The sequence below is a fragment of the Heliangelus exortis genome, chromosome 12, assembly GCF_036169615.1.
Source record: "Heliangelus exortis chromosome 12, bHelExo1.hap1, whole genome shotgun sequence".
Classification (NCBI taxonomy): Eukaryota; Metazoa; Chordata; class Aves; order Apodiformes; family Trochilidae; genus Heliangelus; species Heliangelus exortis.
The window spans coordinates 11078810-11100157 of NC_092433.1; the positions used below are offsets into that span (position 1 = coordinate 11078810).

Below are 21348 nucleotides of genomic sequence, written 5' to 3' on the forward strand. Positions count from 1 at the left end.
TTGTGCTGAGAAAGGGACTTCCCAAGTACTCCACCAAGGGTCTCTCTCTCTCTTGTCATACCTCAGCTGATCATCAGGTCACTTGGTCCTGGTGCTCTAGTCATGAACAAGTCAGTGTAAATAGCTCAAAGTCCAGGAAACAGGACTTTTCACAAAAAATTCTGAGCCATCTTTGCTACGTGCTCTGCTCATAAGACACCTGACTTGTCCGTGCTGTTGAGCCCTGCACTTCCAAACAAATAAAGCCCAGCTTTGAATAATCTGTTTTATACCTTTTGTATAAGGTATAAAACATGCTGTTAACAAATTTCTTTCCCTAGTATAGACTTCTAGTATAGTATATAGTATATAGTGTATATTTCTCTAGTATAGACTCTAGTATGGACATGGTCCTTTGGCTGGGATGAAAATGAATACAGCAAATATTTACAGCAGCCCAAGGCCTGGCCTGATCATTACAGGCTTCAGACTAACAATTCTGGGCTTGCAAATACATCAGCAAAGGTGCCATGTGGGCAAATGCTCCCTCCCTCTCACCTATCACCAGCTTCAGTCAAATGGTTTAAAGAGCACAAAGCTCAAATTGCCCCAAAACACAGACAGATCCTCCTGATGGCATCTCCAAGCTTCTCCTTCCAAATTTTGGGAATCTTTTGAATGCAAACTAGGAAATAATTCCTTGTTCTGACATGCTGTACAGTGAGTGTTTATTCAGGGAGGGGTTTCAAAACAACCTTTAGTCACTTCCCTGGGGGCACAGCTGGAAGGCATCGTGATGGTGCGATGGTGGGTGCAGTGAAAGGGAGGTTAGCAGTGTGCTTGTGCAGCTTTACTAGCACTAGTAAAGATGTTCATCAGTGTGACAAAAGCTGGCAGCTCCTCCACTGCCTGTCACTTGGCTTCAGTACCTTGGGCATCTTTTGAAAGGCTATAATACTTGAAACAAAGATTTGTGTGCATGCTCTGCTTTCCTAGGAGCTAACAGAAGCTCCCAGAGGTGGGTTGCCTGGCTGCTATTTACATGGATGCTCTCCAGTACCAGTGCCACCAGACTACCCCATCAAAGCATGATGAACCCAGTTGTTTCTACCAGGGGAAGCACCACATCCCCAGAGAGGGAAGTCTCAGTCCTGGCCTCAGTTACAAGAGTGTGGGCACGGTGGATCTGGCAATCCTAAAACAGGACTGTTTTCTCTGGGGAAGACTGGCCATGACTCTTTAATCCCCAACTCAGGCAGTTGGGCAGTGTTTGTAATCCTCCAGAGACTCCAGTATTGCTGTGCAGAGCTGTGATGGGATGCAGCAAGGTGTAGAAAGTCAGGATTTTCCATCTGTTCAAAAACTTACAGGTTTGGACCCTCGAGAGCCCTGAGGGGTTTGGGTATGTAACTATAGGAGTCTTTGTATTTTTCTGCCCCACAACAGCATTTGGTGTTATTTGTTGGGATTTGCAGCACACAATAAGAACGAGGCACAGAATATTTTTAATGAATAGTGAATATTCAGCGGCCATTGCAGGAGAAGGTAATTTGGGTGCTACTGACAACGTACCTGTTCTGAGTTAAGTGTTTGTGAGCCAGATAAACCCCAATGAGATTTTACTCTTCCCTTCAGACCCCTCATGATGTTGAAGATAAATTCTTCCTTGGAGGAGGAAACATCTTAAAGAACGAGAGGGAGCAATTCCCACCTCCAGAGGGAAACTTGAAACATGTTTTTTTCTTGCAGGACCAATTCATGCTTGAAATACTCAGACTCCTCTTTCCCAGCCACCATAACCAGACCAGAAAAAAGTGCCCTGGGTATACAAGTGCCTGCCCAGTGCAGAGCCTTGCTTGCTTGCTCCAGGGCTTTACAGGGTTCCCCGGGGCAGATGAACCATCAGCAGCCTCCCATGTGCAGCCACATTACAGCATCCCCTTCCCTTTGTATAACCCCACATGCAGCTCTTCCAGGGGTGGCAGAAAGAGCTGACCAGTTGCAGTCAGTGCTTTGGGCAGCAAGAAGAAAGGCTGTGGCTTTCTGCTGTGAATGTGGAATAAACAGCAGAGCTCTAAGTGACAGGTGAGAGCAGGAGTCTCCTGCTCCTGAGGGGAGGCTTGACAAGTTTGCTGCTCCTGCTGTTGGAAGGAACTGCAGTTCCCAGTGCTAAGATCAAGGGCAATTGGCTTTCCAGAGTGTATCTGTAAATCACAGCCCTTCCTCATGTGAGCCTCTAACTCAGACATCAGCAGAAAATGAGCTCCCAGCTGGTAACAGTATGTAAACTGATGAAATATAAATGCCAGGTACAAAAGGCAAACATGGTCCCTAGTAGACACTGCTGAATAAAATGGATGATGGGAGTTTCCATCATACCAACAGTGTTTCCAGATGCAAGCATTGCAGGCAGAGTAGCTCTCAGAGCCTGTAATTTGGTTTGGTCCCATCACCACTAGTGCTTTTAAAAGAAAACAGCTGCTGCTTTTCCTTTTTTTTATTATTTTTCTTTTTTTCTCTTCTTTTTTTCTTTTTTCTTTTTTTTTTTTTTTTTTTTTTTTTTTTTTTGGTTTTGGTTTTTTGTTTGGTTGTTTGGTTTGTTTTTTGTTTTTTATTTTGCTGTTTGGTTTGGGTTTGTTTTTTTGTTTGGTTTTTTTTTCTTTTTTTTTGTTGTTTTTAAATTGTGGCAGCAAGGAAGTTAAAGGAGTGGTCTCTTGAAATCTATTTTGACAGAGTCCAGCTTTTCATGATGAGAAACAAGAGCCCAGGTTTTAGTTTCTTGGTTTCTAGGGAGACTTACCAGGAGATAGGAGATAATTGTAAAAGAATCCCTGGGAAGTGATTAGAGTTTTGTTTGGGAACAGCCAGGTCTGCAAGCTGTGGAATTAGCCAGGCTGCAATATTAACTACTCAGGACCAGATGCTCTTTGCACTATCTTAACCATTAGTACATTTTTTATCTGACAAAGCATATGACCTGCCTAACTTCAGACAACAGACACTGTCACACCCATCCAGTCAGTGGGATTCCCAGGGTGTGGAGGGAATGTGGGATCTGCTGCTTATTCCCTGCCACGTGCCCTTGAGATCAAGGAGATTTCTCAAGGCATCAGTGTTACTTTGAGTGAACAAGTGGTGAAATGTGGCCACTTACAAGATCCAGCGAGAGTCTTGTTTTATTATATGTACTTTTAATTCTTCAGTTACCTCTCCAGAGGTATTTAATGCAAATTTTCCCTTTTATCCAGCTTGTTGCTCTTATATACTGAGCCTGCAAATATTTACTCCAGGTCAAAAGTCCACCCCAGTGCTATTCTCCACTGCTTTAAACTATGGCTGTTGTGTATCATTGCAAAATGGGCATAAAGACTTGTGTTTTCATTAAATATTTGAAAACTCACATTCTGCAGATGAAAGAAACTACAGGAGCTGGTGGAAAAATCAGTGCAAGTGCTTGAGAAAGCAAGTATTCCAGTTTGTGCTATTGGTAGAACTGACCTTTCCTGGTTAACACAAAATGTGACAGAACCAGGTACCCTGTTTGTCTTTCAGGGCAAAAAGTTGTGGGTCCCACTTATGATAACAAAGGTTCAGATAAAGTGGTAGGAAAAGTTATTTGGGGTTTTCAGAGCTGAAAGGGATTGCTTGATAGGGTCATAATGCTTCCATCTTGGGAAAACTTTATGAACAAGCTGCACATGCATCTGCTCAAGTAAGGAATGGGCTGGGACTTTGCAAGGTCCTTCTTACAGCTGGAACATTACAGTGATGCCATAAAATTTAAAACAAACACTGAGTCTCAGGATACACTGGGGTCTGTAGAAATCCTGGAGGCAGGATGATGTCTAATACAGTTCTTAGAAAACAGAGAGGAGGTTACCCATGGTCATCTCTGGGAGTAGCTCCCCAGCTGATGGTCTCAGAAGAAAGCCTGTACTGCATCAGTGTAATTCCTTGTGTACCTGCCCAAGCCCCTGCTAGCTTGTCAAAATTCAAGGGCTCTGGCAGCAACCACTGTGTGCACTGGTGCCTGGCACCAGCAGATGGAGGTCTCACCAGCATGAGGCCAGAGTAAAGTACTTCTGTGGCATTCAGGCTTCAGAATTAAGAAACTGGGTGCAAAATCAAAATATCCCTCAGAAAGGCTTCTTTTCAGAGCAGCTGGAAAACTAGGGCTTGGGGAGGAGTTCAACAGATTCCCCACTTTCCATTTGATACTGGCTGCTCTTTAATTTCCATTCAACGTGGTCACCAGACCAAAGCTTGGGGTTAATCTCACTCAGTGGCACCAAGGTCCTGGGAAACAGCAAGGCATTTTTGAGAAACCTGCTGAGAAGACAGTAACAAGCACTGCTAATGAGCAGGAAGGGAATCAAGCATGCACTGCACCAAAGACACAGCATCTTTCTGCAGGCAAAAAGGGCTCCCTCATCACCTATAAGTCAGACGCAGTTCCAGAGTTTGGCAGTAACAAATAATTTTTCTCCATGCTATGTTCTTAGTACCTTTTGACCATTATTCTTGCTTATCAGTATTGCCTTTACAGACATAAATAGCTCTAGCCATGGTCTGAGCAAGGAGCAGGGTGGCCCTTCTATGGGGAGGTCACAGGGAAGGAGCCACTGCCACTTTCTAGCAAAAACTCACTTCTCAGTTCTTTCAACTCACCTGGCAAAGCAGCAGCCTGTGGGAGCCAGGCTCACAGGGAAAGCTGCCACACTCATTTCACATACGCTGCTGTGTATTTTCCTGTGTGCTTTGTGCTTCAGTTGTTCTCCAGTCACCAGTGGGGCTTGGGGAAGGAGAGGGGCTTCTCCAATGCAGACTCAATCTGATCATGCCCTTAGAAGTAAGCTTGGGTTAGTAATTTGGGAGACTGAGCAGCTTGAGTGTGATACTCTGCCCTTCCACGCTTCTGGGGTGACCTCTCTGATCAGGTCATCACCAGCCACTGTTGTCTGCCTTATGTGCTCGGGTTGCTCAGTCTTTTCTGTACATTGGGCCTGAAGGGAAAGGTGAATAGTATGAAAAATCAGTATGTGGGACCAGGGAGGTTTCTCAGGTGTACAGAAACAGGTAACAGCAAAGCCCTGAATTCCCAGCATTTGGTGCCATTGTTACCACACAGCTCTTACTGTAATGTACCCCTTCCCTCTGGAAAATGTGTTTGTTATTCTAAAAAGAGTGCTTTGACATTGGAGCACCTGACCTGTAAAATCTTCATGGTGTGCTTTGCTTTCTAGCCCCACAGATCTGTTCACCTCAGACTGTTGGAAGACCAGGCTTGAAAATCTGATGTGCTCACAAATGGCCCCAGCCCTGCCCTCTGGGTATGAAATACAGACATCAGTCAGCAGGACTCAACAGGTCAGTGTCTGAGTTTCAACTGGGATGTTTTTATTGTTTGCTCTTTCAAGGGAATGTCAAACTATGGGAGAAGTTTGGTCACTTGCACTGTTTTTATTTTTCCTGCTGAATCCAGGGAAGTGGGGCTGATTGGTTCCCTTAGCTACTCTTAAATCCCTGTGCCAGCTCTTCCAGTGTTTCAATACTGGCAGATTCAAATAGTGAAGAGCTTCGTAACTGAGTGCACCTTCCAGCTCCTGAAAAGCTATTGGAAGGGAGCACAAGCACAGCTGGATGTTTCATCAGCCTCTGAACCTCACTCTGTACCCTTGAGAGGTTCAAGGACAGCAGTGCCAGATGTCCCTTTGCTCTATTGAACACCCAGAGAACTGCTCTGGTCTCCAGTGCTGACAAACCTTAAGTCTTTCCCTCTGAGGCTGCTGGAAGCCTCTTCAGAAACAAAAATACAGAGAGGTCTTGCTTTGTGATACATCCCCATTATAAGGGTAATGCCTGGTATAAAAATATATTCACCCACGTCAGTCCCTCCTCCCCACCTGGACTCAGGCAGCCCCTTTGTCCCTAGGGTCTCAGCCCATCTTTACATAGAAGACAGATATTAGATCTTTGCACACTCACCAAGGGGGCCAAAATTGCTGCACTACTTGCAACAATGTGCAACCTGCATCTGCAGAGCCATTCCCAGACAGCAGCTCCCTGCTAGCATGACTTGCTCCCCAGGGGTGAGGATACTGTCCCTCCTTGCACACATCTGACAGGCATGGGGCTCAGAAGCTGTGGCTATTTTCCCAACAGGTTTCTGCAGGCACTGGTGTGTCCTTGCAAGGAGGTGGAATTTTATCAGTTGTGGTCTAATTTCAGTTGCCCTGCTCTAGACCATCCAACAGGGACGTCAAAGAGTTACGTAATTCCTTGGTCACAGCTCAGCTTGGCCTGTAAGAAACTGCCCAGGTTCTTACTTCATTCCAGCTTCCTTCGCTGCAATTAATTCCTCCTCATGGTTCACTCTGACCTAAATGAGGGCAGAATGAAGCTCAGCATGTACACACTCCCAAGATTTCTTTGTCTTTCACACTGGCTCCTTCTTGAGCTGTACTTTTCTTAAAGATGAAGCAGTGATTGATAGTTGTCAGTAGGAATCTATCAGCTTAGCTTTCTGATCTGGAAAGTGGCCTTTGAGTAGATCTAGAGTATTTTACAGAGGTGCATCAACATCAATTGCTGCCATTTCAAAACTGGGGTAAGAGAAGCTCAGACCTTGTTTTGCCTGCAAGGTGTTAAGAATGTGTGGTAAGAGACCTTTGTGCCCTTGCTTTTCAAAACCATGCAGAGAGTAGTAGAAAATTATGTCCTGATATACAAATTCATTGCTTTAATTAAAATCTGTCAGCAGCATATTGCTTTCAGTTAAAGTCTGTGGGGCTAGCAAAAAAACCTCCCCCCAGACAGAAGTATGTTTTAAGGCCACGAAACTCTGTGATGCTCACCAAGTACTGACCGTGGGGAGAAGTCATCGGGAAACTCCCGAGCCCTGCCAGCACATCAGTAACTCACTCTCTCTCTCTCTCTCTCTCTCTCTCTTTTCCCCCCCGAGGAGTTTTAAAGTCATGACGGGAGCTGGGTGGGGAAGTGCGAGCTCCCGGGCGCTGGCAGGGAGCGGGCACAGCACCGGGTGAGGAACCCCCTCCCACTACCCCGTCCGCCCCGCCAACCCCCGGCTGCCTCCCCCCGGTCTCCCCCGCCGCTCGGCGGGGCTGGATGGGGCTCATCGCTGCGGGGCACCCGGGGGGGCCGAACTCCCCTTCCCGCCCCGCTCCGCTCTCACTTCCTGCCGGCGGGGCGAGGCGGCCCCGGCCGCGGCGGCGGAGCGGGGCGGGGCGCGGGGCCGGCGGGCGCTCGGCGGGCCCTGGCCGCGGGGCTGGGCCGCCCAGCCGCGGCGGAGGATGCGGCGGAGCCGGGCGCCGCGGCTGGCCCTGGCCGTCTGCCTCGGCTCGTTCCTGCTGGTCGTCTTCTACTTCCAGAGCAGCCTCAGCCCAGGTGGGTCCGCCGCGGCGGGGCTGCCTGCGGGCTCGGCGGGACCCCTGTCGGGCCCGGCCGGTCGGTGGGACCCATGGTGGGAGGCGGGCGTGCGGTCACCGAGCGGGTCGCGGCAGCGGGCAGCACCGTCCTGAAACCACTGCTGGGGGCGGTGAGCGCCGGGCTGGTCCAGAGGGGCCGGTCCGCCGGGGAGTTGAAGTTGGGGTCAGTGAAGGCGGCCGGAGGTTGTTGGTGTCTCCGCTGAGACCATTGAACTTCGCGGCTGTGTTCGCTCTCAATGTGTTGAGCCGCTTCCCATCTCCGCGCTGCTCTTTTGCGGTGGAATGAATCTTGGCTTTTTAAAAGGAGGCTGCTGGGTGACTGTCCCGTCCGGTGTCCCCTCGTTCGGTGAAAGCAGGGCATGATATTGTATGCAACTTCGTGTGGTCCCTCTGAGGCTGTTCGGACAGGCAGAGAAACTGTTCCGTTCCGCAAGTGTCTATTTCACACCCACAGTCGCTGAACGTCCTGGGGAATCCGGGTGAATTGCTCAAGGGACTTCTTCATTGTGTGCTCTTAGAAATATCTTCCACATTGGGAGACAATTCAGCAATAACTAAAATATAAACAGTTTTGTATTGGAGGGGTTATTTATTTTACTGTCAGCTTTCTGCTCTTTCAGGGAAATTAGCTCCTCTTTCCTAAGAGATGTTACTGGGTAACTCCTGTAGTTTTAACAATGTACTAATGCTTTCTGATAGAAGCCATAATCCATCAATGGGGCCTTTAAAGTTACATCTTAAAATTCAGAAGACTGATTTGACTGAAACATAGTGTAATTTTGTCAGTGTTTTCTAAAAGAAATGCCATTTTCTTCTTACAGGGGTGGCTCTCTCATTTTAATTTTTATTCCTAAAAATAATAATAATAAAAAAGCTTAACTTCTTGGCGGAATAAGATTGAGAAGTAGTTGGGTTTTGGCAAGCATTTGTTATTTCTAGAAGAGAGTGTGAAGTTTGTCGAATGAATTCAGCAGTCCCAGAAGACCACAACCAGTATTGTATTAATTTGTAAATTAAAAAAAACCAAACCAAAACAAAACAAAACAAAAAAACCAAAACAAATTGATACAAAAACAGACTACAATATGTGAGTCTTATTTTAGTATTGAGACTGTCCAGTAAAAAGTACAGCATTGAACTGGCTTGAATCTCCAGGTCTCCTACCAGAGAGACAATTGCGCTTTACACTGGATTCTCTTTCTAGTATTTGACCGAAAAATGTGGCTCTTTTCAGGACTTTGGTTTTCTAAAAGAGACATCTGTGTGTCTGAGTCAGCAGAACTTTCTGTGCTTGCTTGACTTTTAATCCTTCGCGTGATCTCAGCACAGTTTCACGCAGAGTTCCTGTCAGGTCAGAGCAAACCAGGTGACAGTAATGGTGATGGCATCTCATGAGGGGCTTGGGGTATTTGGGACCTTATGAGGTGCTGGCCATCTGGATTATTGGGAAATGCAACACCCTCAGTGTGCTCCAAATCTGTTTTCTTAATTTGGGGCAAGTGTGGTTTTTGAGGGGTCAGAATCACAGAATATTAGGGGTGGGAAGGGACCTCAAGCAGTCATTGGTCCTGTAGATAGTGATAGGTCTGGGGTGGAGATCCTCAACTGGTGGAAACCAGTGGTGTTTGTCATTAAGTGGAAGCCCATTTGCGAGGGATGGTGGACACTATATGAAGATTTGCCCCCTTAAGGTTCACCAATGAGGTGAATTAAAGTGTTATACATGTCTCTAAAATCTGGTTGTTTTCTAGCCACAGGTAGTTGTCCTCTGGGTTCAGCTTTCATTTTTTGTACCATTTCTTTCCCTTATTTTACAGTTTTACTTTTCCTCTTCAGTTCTCTGAAAAATACTAGCAGAGGAAAGGGCATTACCATATACAGAGGAGGTAGTTAAAACTTGGTTTTTTTGGTTTTTTTTTTTTCATCCCGGAGGAAAGCAAACTGAGGGCAATTATGTATGTGTTTTAGAAGTTACAAATTACAATAATAGGTAAACATTTTGCAGATAAAGATGTCATCTTTAAAGTGATGGTTGCCTTGAGGTTATTTGAAGTTCTAGTTGTCTGATGTCATTTGGATTCTATGTAATAAGGAAGAAAAACGCTAGAAAAAACAGCAGTGCTATGAGTTCCCCCCCGGGAGCAGTCAGATCCTTTCCTCCATCGTTAGCAGGATCCGGCAGGTCTCCTTTCCTTGGCCACCCACAGTCCTTTCCCTGTAATGTGCGGGATTAGCTGAATTAACCCTTGCTAAATGCACAGAGGGATGGAACCATCCTGTCACCAGGACAAGGAATACAGCATAGGAAGAAAGACGGTATAACCAAAAGTCTTTGAGAATGTTAAGGGCTCCCTCTTCTCAGGGAGCAGGAATCAACTCCTCCATCTGCATTTCCCCCTTTTGACTCCATCCACAGAGCTGTGTGCATGAAGCAGTTTGCATTGAGCTCCATGGCTGTGCTGAAATAAGGCTTTCTTGTTCTGCCTTAGGAACACCCACACACCAGCATATGCTGAAATAACTCTGCTCCTAAATGCTGCTGCGTTGATTATTTTGGTGCTAGGCTGAATTTGTTTGTTCTGAAGACAGGGGCAGAATCTGCTGTTGTACCTCCTGGAGGCAGGAATGGGCTCAGCTCTGCTTGCCAACCTCACTGGTGCTCAGGAGAGGTGAGACAAGAATCAGTGCTCCCCAGGGAGAGCATCCATCCCCAAGTGGGTTAGTGTGCTTGAGCATGCACTGACTTTGTATCCCTGGCTGGTTTATGTTGGCTTTTCTTGGCACTGGCTGTACGGTGAGCAGATACAGTAGCTGTAGTGCCTGGGTAGTGCCTGTAGTCCCTGTCCTTGCCCTGTGTGGTGCAGCTGTACCTATGGGCTGTCCCCTGCTCGCTTCAAAGTAGTGATGTTCTGCCTGTTGGCCTTCAGCTGTATCACTCCAGACTCACAGACACATGGTCAAGGGCAAACTTCAGCATCACAGGAAGGTATTAAAGAAGTACCTTGCACATGGGCAGGTGGAGTTTACAGAGACGGCCAGAGTGGGCTGTTATGGGGTTTTCCCAGAGCAATTGCCTTTCAGCATCTCAGGGCCCTCCTGCATCTGGACTGATGATGTAGGCAGGTGTGCTCAGATCCTGGGCAAACATCACTCAGTGTCAGCTTGGTTATGGGAGTGATGTGGTCCATCAGGAGGCCTTGTACTGGCTGTACTGTTCTCAATCACAGCTATCCAAGAGATGCTGCCGGGCCTCAGCATGATTGTCATCCATCTTCTGAGTTGATCTTCCTCTGCTGTTACCTCTAGAAATAGCTCATTGTTAGTGGTGGCTATGCTGACTTCTGCATGCTGTACATTTTCTGCATAGAGAAGGTGGGGATAAGCAGTGGGGCTCTGAGACCGTTGTTTCATCTAACTCCAGGCACAGCATGTCTGGGCGGGCAGAGTGCTGGAGGATGCTGATCCTGGTCTACATCAAAGCAATGATTTTAGCAACAGTGGTGGAGCTGGGGATGTCTTTGCTAGTACAGATGTGGGGTAGAGGGGAGGGAGAACACCTGGAGAAGGTAGGGGGAGGTGAGTGGCAGGTGGTAAGGCCCTGCGTCGATCTGTGGCTGCAGTTTCTGCAGCCCCTCATTAAAAGTTCTGTGGGATCATCCCAATTACCTCTTTTGGGGAAACTGTGAATGCACAAGTTGTACTCTCACCCAGGGAGATGGCAGTTTTCAGGCTGCTAGTGAGGGGCCAGGAGGATGTGTGCACGAACTTGCAGTCTCCTAAGCAGTTAATAAGGAGCTCCTCCACCCCAAAATATCATAATTCCCAATGAGACGCAATTGGGTGCTATAGGAAGTATTTTACATAACCTTCCTCCTCTCAAGGCTTCTAGCTCTGACCAATGGTATTTGAGAAAAATCCTCTTGCAATCCCAGAGGCATTTTGAAGAAGAGGCACCCTTGGAAGCCTGAGGCAAGGAGGGAGAAAGAGTCTCATCCCGGTCTTGTATAAGAGCTGGAGTTTCTGTTCTTGCCCCACCCTTCCTCTGCCCAATCTTGCCCAGTGACTTGTGTGTGCTGGAGGTGGCTGGGGGGGACAAAAGGAGACCTTGCAGAGGCAGACTGGAGGATGGGGAGTGCTCTGCTTCCTGTTGTTTCTAGTTTGTTCCAGCATTGAATCAACATCTCCAAAAAGAAAAAAGGAAAAACACCCAATCTCAAAATGCTGCTTTATTTCTCCGTTGGATGCTGCTATAGCATCCAGCTGTGGCTTCGTAGATCTTTTCAGCAGCACTTAGCTTAACACTGGCTTCTGCACGCCCTATGTTCCTTCATGACCTGCTGTTGGCATGAGTTCTTGGACTTCCACAAGGTTTTCTGGATTAGATTTACTCATCCTTTTGATCTGACCCTTTCACAAGAAGAGATACCAAACCCAGGATCATATTAGCACTAAGGTTGTGATACTGCTCCAGGAGGTTTTGTAAGTGAGGAAGAAGCAAGATCCCTCTCCCCATCCTTATCTGCTCATGCATCAACCAGTTGGATCTCTGAGCACTGGTAGAACAAAGCCTCCTCCAGCCACTTCTGGAGTGGAGGTGTCACTTGACCAGCCTGAGAGGAGGATTGGGGCATTACAGGAGAATGAGCAGCAATGGACTGCCTCATTGTTTTGGTGTAGTTAGCAGCCCTCTGATATACCACAGCAGATCTGGAAGATACTCAGGACTTTCTTACAACTTTGGGATGGTTTCTCTTGCCCAGCCCAGCATCTCTCAGCACTAGCAGGTCCCTGAGAAGTTCTTGCTTCTGATCATTGTGAATCTGGCCTTTCAGGTATGCATCCAAAGCCTGTGGTTGCTCTTGTGAACTCTGTCAGCTTCATCCTTGTGCCTAAAGATTTGTCCCTTCAGGGAGAGACAAATTATTTTAGAGGTTATAGCGTAAGAGAGATTATAGAGTTTGTAAGTGATTTGACTGAACAGTACTCCTTGAACCTACAACTGCACCTCAACCTCACCTGAACAGAGATACTGACACACTTAGAGATTAGCAGACCCTTACAAACCAGGGAAATTTTTTTCTTTTTTCAGAGCAGAAAAGAGCCTATTTTTGACCTCATTTCCTCCCCATTGTTCAAGGTGTTTTCAGGCTGAAAATCAGTCTCAGCCATGGGATTTGAGCGTGGTTTGGCCAGCCAAGGCCTTCTGAGACTTGGTCACGTTTGCAGCTGGCTGACACATGTCCTCAGCCTTCCAGATAACAAGGGCTACGCTGCCTTCACTCTGGCTAACACCACAAGCATAAGCAGGGATGTGAAATCTAAGCCTCTGAGGTGGTGTTGGTTTTTCTCTTTTGCTTTATTTGCTTTTGTCATGGGGCAGTTTTGCCAAGCTCGGATTCCCAGCCAGGGCACTGTGATGCCCAGGGTGCAGCTGCTGCCCTTTGAGGAGCTGGTGCTTGAAGTAGAGTGATGTCTGTCAGCCAAGACATTGGGTAATGCAGGCTGGAAACCTCTCAGATTTGCCATGCTTGAAGATGTGAAATGCTGTAGCCATGACCTGTGGCAGTAGAAAAATCTGTCTGGTCCAGTTTTGAGAGCAGGGCAGTAATGATGCCCATCTGCTTCTGAGCCAGGCTTTTCACAAAGAATGCTTTTTGTAGTCCTTCTTAGCTTAGTGCAGTTTCTTGAGAATCTCTTACACCAGCAAGAGGTGGGGGGGGAGGGGGGGAAGGAAGGGCTTTAGCACACCCGAGTTAGCTCTGTGCCTTCAGGGGATGTTCATCTCTCTGTGACTCTTCCAGGTGGATCCAGCCTTCACTGGCCATGCATCCCTCTGGCTTTCCAGCCTGGTTGTTTCTCTCTGGCAGCATGTCACAACTTTTCTTTCTTCTTTGTTCCCACTCCCCCAAACCCCACACTCCTGTCTATACTGCAAAAAGGATTTGACAAAATCATCTTCTGGGAGTGGTTGGACCCTTGCTTGCTGCAGGAAGGACCTTCTGGTGATTATGAGTTGGGTCTGAGGCTGGGAGATCGGGGTTTGTGCAGTGGCCAAGGCACTTCTTGGGGTTCTGGGGTTTATTGTGTACTGATTTTTCTTTTTGGTCCTTCCTTCCCACAAGTATCTGAATGGAGAGCATGACAAGCCCCTCTTCATCTTAATCTCTGTTGCAAACACAGCTGTTTCTCTCAGGACTTGCTATCAGAAGCTAAGAAACTACAAAGTCATTAGGTGCTTAACCCTCATTACTCCCCCTTGGAGCTGAGTACCCAAAGAAGAGCTTAACTCCCCAGATATCCTGTGGGGCCAAGGAGGGGATGGCTCACATTGAGGCTTTGAGACACAGCTGGGCAAATGCCCCAAACCTTCCTTGTTAAAAGGCACTTAAAGACTGTTAATGGTCGCTCTGAGGAAACATCTCATGGAGTAGCTCCAGTCGCCTGAAAGGTCTGGGATGAGCAGTGCTTGTTGTTGCTCCATGGCTTGCCCTGATGCTGAGAAGAGGAACAAATGGAGCTACCCTATGAGCTGAGGGTGTTTTTTTTCCCCAGTAAAATCATTCTTCGGTAGAGGGGCATGACTGGTGTCAGTGGAGAAGTGAACCCTGTATTCCCAGCCTCTGCTGTCTTGTTCAGACCAGTCTGCTTTCTCCTATACGTGGACCTGCACCTGCAGTTTGTGTTTCTGTAAACCAGGACACCCTGACTCTGTCTCCTGCCTGGATCAGCACCTTTGGGACAGGTCTATATTCAGCTTCAGGCCCTCTGCGATTTCCCCATTGTTTCACACAGTTCTTTTAATTTTTCCCTTCTTCAACTACATCTGTTTCCTTGGCAGTAAAGTTCTTCCACCAGGGCTGGATGGTGGGACAGTGCTAAATGCACCATTCACACAGTGCCACTCTATGTGGTTGTCCCCCTACTCTGATGCCAGGATCACTGCTTCATGGCTAGCACAGTTTTTGCTCAGTTGCAGGTTTGCAGCCCATTTAAATCCAGTAAATTATCCAGTAAAATCAGCTGTAGAGCTCTGATCAACAGGGTTCAACCCCCCAGATGTCTTCTTTGTAGCCTGGACTCTGTTCTCCACTTCCCAACTGCCTCTGGCTTCCACTGAGAAGCCAAAATCTCAGTCTGAGTCAAAGCCCTGCATGAGCAAAGATGGCAAGGAAGAGCTGCTCTGTATCTGCAGGAACTGGGTGGCCACTGCTCAGACAAACCTCTCTATCTGCATGTCCTTCAGAGAAGATCACGCAGAGCAGGAGGAAACACCAGGATGTGTGGCTTTATTTTGTTTCTTTTATCGTTTTAATGAGCTGAGGATCAAAGTCGATGCTTCATTTATTGTGCTGGAAGGAGGAGATGATGTTCTGAGGGACCATGCAGTGTGCATGAGAACATGGAAGGGAAGGGGAGCCAAGTGGGTCTGGTGCAGAAGTGATGATCACCACTGTCAGTGCAAGCCTGGTGCTGTCAGGAGAGGTGGTGTACTGGCTGGTCAGCAAATGGGAGCTGTGGCAGCACCAGCCAGGCACTGGGACATCTACAGACTGCAGGAGGCAGCACAGTTGGTTTTGTCAGCCACCAATGTACATTTGCCTCTGCAGGGAGCCAAGCAAACCCAAGAGACCCAGTAGCCTGATGAACCTGCCAGTGGCTCTGTCATCCCACCACTTAACAGTACCCCGCTTTCTGCTTCTGTCTCTCTGGTCTGAATCTGGCAGAGTACAGCAGTGCCCTGAAGTGTGCTTTCAGCCTCAGCCCTGCAGGCAGGACAGAGATTGCAAAAAGCAAACACATCACTCTGCCCCGTGCACGCACGCTCCCTTCCAGTTGGCAAATGCAGCTCAACTCCAGCCCCAGGCATCGCTGTCTCAAAAACGGCCTTTCAGTATGAAAAGCTTGTGAACAGTGGTGTGAGAGCACTGCATGGGATCTAGAACCCAGCCATACCATCACAGATCCACCTTGTAGCTGGTGCTGCCCTGCTGACCACCCAGCCTAGCAGGACCTGTGGTTGGTGGTGACATCTTTTATGGTGGCTTGCTGGTAGACAGAGTAGTATGAGGGAAACTAAGCTCTCCCCCAACATGTCTTTTAAATGCTATTGAGGAGGTTTCATTTTTCCCAGACTTTTTGCAACAGCCCTTACTGAGGTGAATGTGATTTCTGAAGATCCCTGCCTCACAACCCTTTCCAGCTCCCACCTATTAAAGGCTCAGAAGCAAAGATCTGCAAAAGGCTGGCTTTGATTCTAGGTAGACCAGATCTTCCTTGCCTTGGAGAAGGAATTCAAAATCTGTTCAACTTGTACAGGTCCATTCCCTCTGGCTTGCTGGGATGGCACTGAACATGTTCAGCTTTGTGGCACTGAGGTGTCCAGCCTGGACCCAGCCAGTGGGGAATTCCTGGCAGAGGAATGATTTGGCTGACCTGGCTGCTTTTTTTTCCCCATAGTGCTCCTGAGCTCTTAATAGATGGATGAACTTTGATTAGTTAAAACAGTTATCAATTTATGAGCAGGCAGACTGTTGGGAATTTGGCTGGGATGAGCTGGGAGTTGGTCTTTTCTGGGAGAAGAAAGCATTTTTTCTCTGTGCTGGTTGGTACTGCAGAAGCTCTGACACCCTCAGTTTCAGCAGCTATATTCACACCATCTACCCGTGCAGGAAAGCCTGGCCATGTAACCACATCCTTCAGCAGCCCTGTGCCAAGCTGAAAATCATCATTTGGTAGTAAAAGTGGTCGACAGTCTGGTTATGAGGCTATGAGTGCCTGTGGATTCAGTGTCTGCCCACTTTTGCTGCCCTAGTGGCACACAACCACCCTGTGCAGTCTCTCTGGTCTTTCCCTGTGCAGTGGTGAAAACTTCCTGGGCTCTCCAAGCACCAGCCATTCCCAGCCCTGCAGACAGCCCAGCCTGGCTCCTTCAAGCCCCCTCTCTGTTAGCATCTCCTGCTTTCCCTCCACCTTATCAATTATCATCTCTGATGAACCGGATCATTGAAAAGACGAATGGATTCAATGTTCTCAGCAGTGCTGCTCTGCCTGACTGCTGTCACCAAGCCCTCGTGGTGGTGTGTCACATTGCCAAGCTGTTGCTACAGCTGGGAGATGCTGCTAACCACACTGCCCTGGGTCAGAGTCTGGCATCATGCTCAGATGAGTTTTTACGTGGCCATGGAAGCAAACCATGGCCGAGCACAGGTGCTGAAACCTGTTGTGAAGATGCACCCCATGCTGGTGAGACCCAGCTTTTTCATAAAGGGACTTAATCTTCATAGACTCTCTCAGAGTGTTATCCAGCTGGACTTGAATCTGCTTTCCCCACAAAAGGTCTCTTCTGAAGGTGGCACTGTCTCTGCAGCAGCAGATCAGCAAGCCTATAGCCTTGGCACAGCAGATGGGCAGGTCCTGGCATTTCTATCCATGGTATGTGTGTGTAGGGATGTGCCACTGAATGCTGTGGACCTTCCATGACAGAGAACAGAACATATCATGTCCCATGGGTCATTTCCCATCACCTTGTCATCCATGGTATGAAGGAATGCTGAGGCCATGAGTCCTGGCCTTTTGTCACAACAGTGCTTGCAGCTTATTCTTCCTGTTATAAATGCCACTTGATTTACAGCCCTCCACCTCCTGGCTGCTCTCCCAGCCCTTCCAGGGAGGGTGGATTTGATCTGTCCCTTGGAGTGGTCTCTCCCAAAGCAGAATGCTGCTTTCCCTCTGGCTTTGCAGCCTTACTGCTAATGTGGAACCCGACCCAAGCCTGCTCTCTGGCCAGATGTTGCTTCACTGACCTTGCAGGAAGATGGGTAATGGTGACATCAGGTTCAAAGGTGATATTTGTTCGGAATGGCTGGGTCTGGGTGTCTCTGGGGCTGGATCCTCCTTTCCAGAAGGCTTTCCTGAAGCCAGGACCTAGGGAATTAGCAGAAACTGATTGGAGGTCAGAAGCTCCTCACCGATTCCGTGTCCCCCTTCTTTATCCTGATGCCCTGCAAGCTGGTGGCTCTGCCCCCATTCCTTGGCCATAGGAAGCATCTCTGCATGGTCATGTTTCTCCATGGCATGGGAAGGTGGTGAGTTCAGTCCTGCAGATATCTGCAGAGCTGGGCTGTTCCCCTTGGCAAGGGTGCAGGGATAGTGTGTTCACAGCTGGGTCTTTTCCAAGTTTAATCCTGGCAGTATTGGAGAGATTGGTTTCCCTTCACCTTAATAGGATCAGCACCCATGGTGCTGAGACTGATAGAGGCTGACTTGGTGCTGGTGGAGTTTTGCTTCAGTTGCCCACAAATGGCCACTGCTAGGTGGGTGTAGATGCAAGATTCATAGTTCCTTTCTTTCTGAGGTTTCCATGGGACCCTGCTCATGCCATCTGAAAAGGCAGAAGATGTCTTCAGAGCAGCTGCTGTTACCAGCTACTCTCAGGGCGTGATCAGCCCTAGAGAGATAAATCCAGCAACCACACAGAGAAGTTGCTGCTAGCACTGCTGGATCTGTTGCATCTCAGTACTGCAATGACACTGGAGATGGCTGTGTCCTCTGTTAAACATACCAGCTGGGGAAACCCAGCTCTTCAGTGGCCCCAGGCAATGCCCACTACTAAATGCAGCAGGAGTAGGCACCAGGAGCTATGCAATGAGAAATTATGTGCTGGAGATGGTTCTCCCTAGCCTCAAGGAGGCTTTAATTATCTCCTGTCCTCTTCTGCAAGCTCTCACATCTCTTCAGCTTCTTGCTCTGTATCTTATGGCAGTGAGTCTCACAGTTTAGCAACCTTCTGGCATGGAAAAAGGCAGGACCCAGACCCTCAGCTGACTCCACCAGAGAGCAGAGAGATAAAAGCTGTGAAGCAGAGCCAGGAGGCGGTGGCTGTGTGCAAGGTAGTGTGCTGGGAAGGGTTTGCTGAGTGTGCATTTTTTTCCAAGATCTGCTTGTTGAGGCTTTCATCAATTCCAGATGCGTGGAACTGACAAGATGGCTTGATATTTATTCGGCAGGCAAGTCACTGAGCCCTGTGACGTTAGCGAGATTTCATTTTTTCTTGTATGTATGCAGGTAACCTATGTGCAGAGGGCACAAACAGCAGCTGCCCGAACCAGAGCTGCCTGCAGGCAAGTTTTGGGCAAGCCCAGCCTGGTCCCCTGGCACCCTGGCCTGTCGTGGCCTCAGCATCTGAGCAGAAAGCAGCAGACTGGTGCAGATGGGCTCTTGGCTTAGTAGATCCATGCAGCTGCCTAAGCCCAAGAGCTCTCTGCGGCTTGGCTGAGCCTGCCCAGTGATAGGAGACTGCAAGGGTGTGGGCATGGCTGCAGTGTCTGGATGCAGGGCAGAGGTGGATCTTTAGAGCAGCCTGGGCAGTGGAAATTCACACCCCTCTGCATCCCTGCAGGGATCTCTGCCTTGGCACTGCCAGCACAAGCCCTTCTGCTGCAATTCCTGTTGAGCAGCAGACTGGAAAGGAAGAGTTTATTGACAAGGAATGGAAACGCTGGCAGTTGAGGCTTGAGTTATATATGCAAGTAGCCAGGCAGGGCCAGGAGAGTGACAGGCATAATGGGGAAGAGAAATTGCACTTGGAAAGCTTCTAGCTTGGCTTGTAGGAGGAATTAACCATTTGAAAACAGAAGGTTGTGTGGTGCTCATGCACAGATACTTTATTTTCTCTCAGAGGCCATAGTCCTGCTGGATACTGCAAATTTTCTGTGTCCTATAAAGATCTCAGTCACATTCCTTGTGGCAGCAGAGAGCTACATGTGTTACCCCAGTGAAATACATCCCCCACCTCAAATGATGGTGATCTTCCTATTAAACCTTCCTGAAATGTGCCTCAGGCTGGTACCTGGTGACCAGAGACTTTCACCACTGAGAAGACATGATGGTTTAGGAAGAACCACTGAATGGAACAGAATGTCCAGAAGAACTGCTGTTGGCTCTGGTCCTGCTGTGATCTCTAAAGATGATGCTGTGGCGTTTGGCAGGTTGCTTGAAGCAGCTGGATTCTTTCTTTCCCTCTCTGCATGATTTATTGTGAGCTAATCCTATAGCTGTCACTCTTTTCCATCACTTGACTAGAGTTTCCCTGGCTGGTCCTTGACTCAGGTTGACTAAATTGGAGTAAGAAATCCTTCCTTGACAAACAGAACCTGACCTGTCCCTGTCTGGTGAGGGCAGAGACACACAGCTAAGGGACCAGCTGTGCCAACTCTTGTGTCTGGGTATTGCTGGTGACATTGTGGCACCAAGAGGTGCCGTCCATGAGAAATGAAGAAAAATTACCTTCAGAAATATAAAGCAAGCTGTGTGAGAAAGCAGGAGTCAAGAGAGGAAAGACATTTTGTGAGGCTTTATAGAAAACAAGGTGCTTCTGTAGGTAATTTTAGTACCTTCTTCCTTATGGCAGTGGCAGTAACTTCTTCCTAAGTAAAACTACCAGGATCTTGAGTATCAAGAGTAGTTTTAAAACATATTCAGCAGCCAGATCTCTGAATCACAGTTGCTTCTGGAACCAGTGACTGCTGGTCCCTATGCTGGCTTGAGTAAGGCCAGCACTCCTTAAGTAGGAATCATCTGGCTGAAGCCTGGACAGACCAGGGATTTCAGTTTTCAGGAGTCTCTTTCAAGTAATTGCTAAGGGCTGAGCAGTCTCCTGTTAGGGGAACAAAAACCCAAACAAAACAAACCACAGAAATTAAAGTTAGAAAGATAATTATTTGCCTGCCCGGTGTGTGTGACACGCTGTATAAATCTGCAGTAGTGTAGGATACTCAGACCCAATCTCATGTCAGGAGTTCAGTGGGTTTTTTTTGGTAGCAGCTGTAAAAAATACATGTATCTGATGATACCCTCTCAAGTTTCCTAGCTGCCTTTGTGGCTGCTGTCTGAGCAGTTGTGTACAGCATATGGAAAACAGGTTTGGCTGTGAACACAGTAATGCTAAATTGTCTCTCAGCTTCAGTGTTAACTGCAGAGTGCTGAGTTGGCACTGCAAATATGGAGCTCAGTGGGCTGGGTTTATCGTCCAGGCATGAGAAGTGAAATACACAGATGAGCCCATTGTCCCTTTTCACACACAAGTGCTCCAGAATCCTGCTGGGAGGTGCCCCCTGAAGAGTGCTGGTGGGGGGCTGCACCCAGGGTCATGCCGGCTTTGTGGCTTTGCAGCATCTGGGGTGGTGGAAAGTCAGCACCATGCCTTCCAGTTCCTGCTGAATCTGTAAGAGGAGATTGCATTGTCAGCAGTTGTTGCTGCATTTCTTTGGAGAGGTTTCAGTAGAGATCCCTCTTTTTTTGTGGTTTGAAGAAAAATCCAAGTAGCTCTGAAGCCTTGGGCTGCTGTCCCCTCCCATCGCATGCCCTACGTGGTGGTGGATGAGGCACAAAGGCTGTGGTGCAGCAGTGGTCAATCTCACCCAACATCCATCTATGGTCTGTGCCAAAGAAACAGCAGACCCTGAGAATACTTGGAGAGGTAGTTTCTGGATCCTTTCAGTGGAGGAAGGGGGCAGTGATGTGGAATAAGTGTTATTGTAACATTTCTATGTCAGCTCTGTGTGACACCTCTTAGCCCTCTTCAGGTGTGATTCTTGGTCAGGATCTTGGGACCTGTCTAATCTAGAAGAGAAGATACTGAAAAATTGGCGACAAGGGTGACAGTCAGCAGGAGACTGCAGTATGTAAGGGGGTCAGGTCAGCTCCAAGGCTGCTGCCTCTGTCTCGCCAGCCCTTCAGGAGGTGTCTGCCACCATTCCTTGGCACAGTGGCATTGCCTTCTCTACAAAGGTTGCCACAGCATTTGGCAAGCTGGGCTGAGGCATTTTCCTATGAAAGTCAATGTGTTGACCTGGACCAAGGCAGAGAAACTCAAAGTCTGATGGCACTTAGTGCTGGAGGCAGAATGAGTGCCCCATGCCTGCAG

The 21348-nt window shown here is 48.0% G+C and overlaps 1 protein-coding gene across 2 annotated transcripts in view; it reads left to right on the forward strand.

Annotated features, from left to right (window-relative positions):
* CHST13 (carbohydrate sulfotransferase 13) overlaps positions 1-21348 on the forward strand; it is a 47438-nt gene that overhangs the window by 13784 nt on the left and 12306 nt on the right. Inside the window, exon 3 of one of the 2 annotated variants that reach the window (XM_071755996.1) lies at positions 5223-5346. Coding sequence is in view for 1 of the 2 variants with exons in the window: in XM_071755995.1 (XP_071612096.1) it covers positions 7290-7383 (94 nt within the window). In the remaining variant the exon portion in view is untranslated. Of the gene's footprint in view, positions 1-5222; positions 5347-7184; positions 7384-21348 lie in introns of those variants that run through there. The other variant, XM_071755995.1, reaches the window with a different exon arrangement.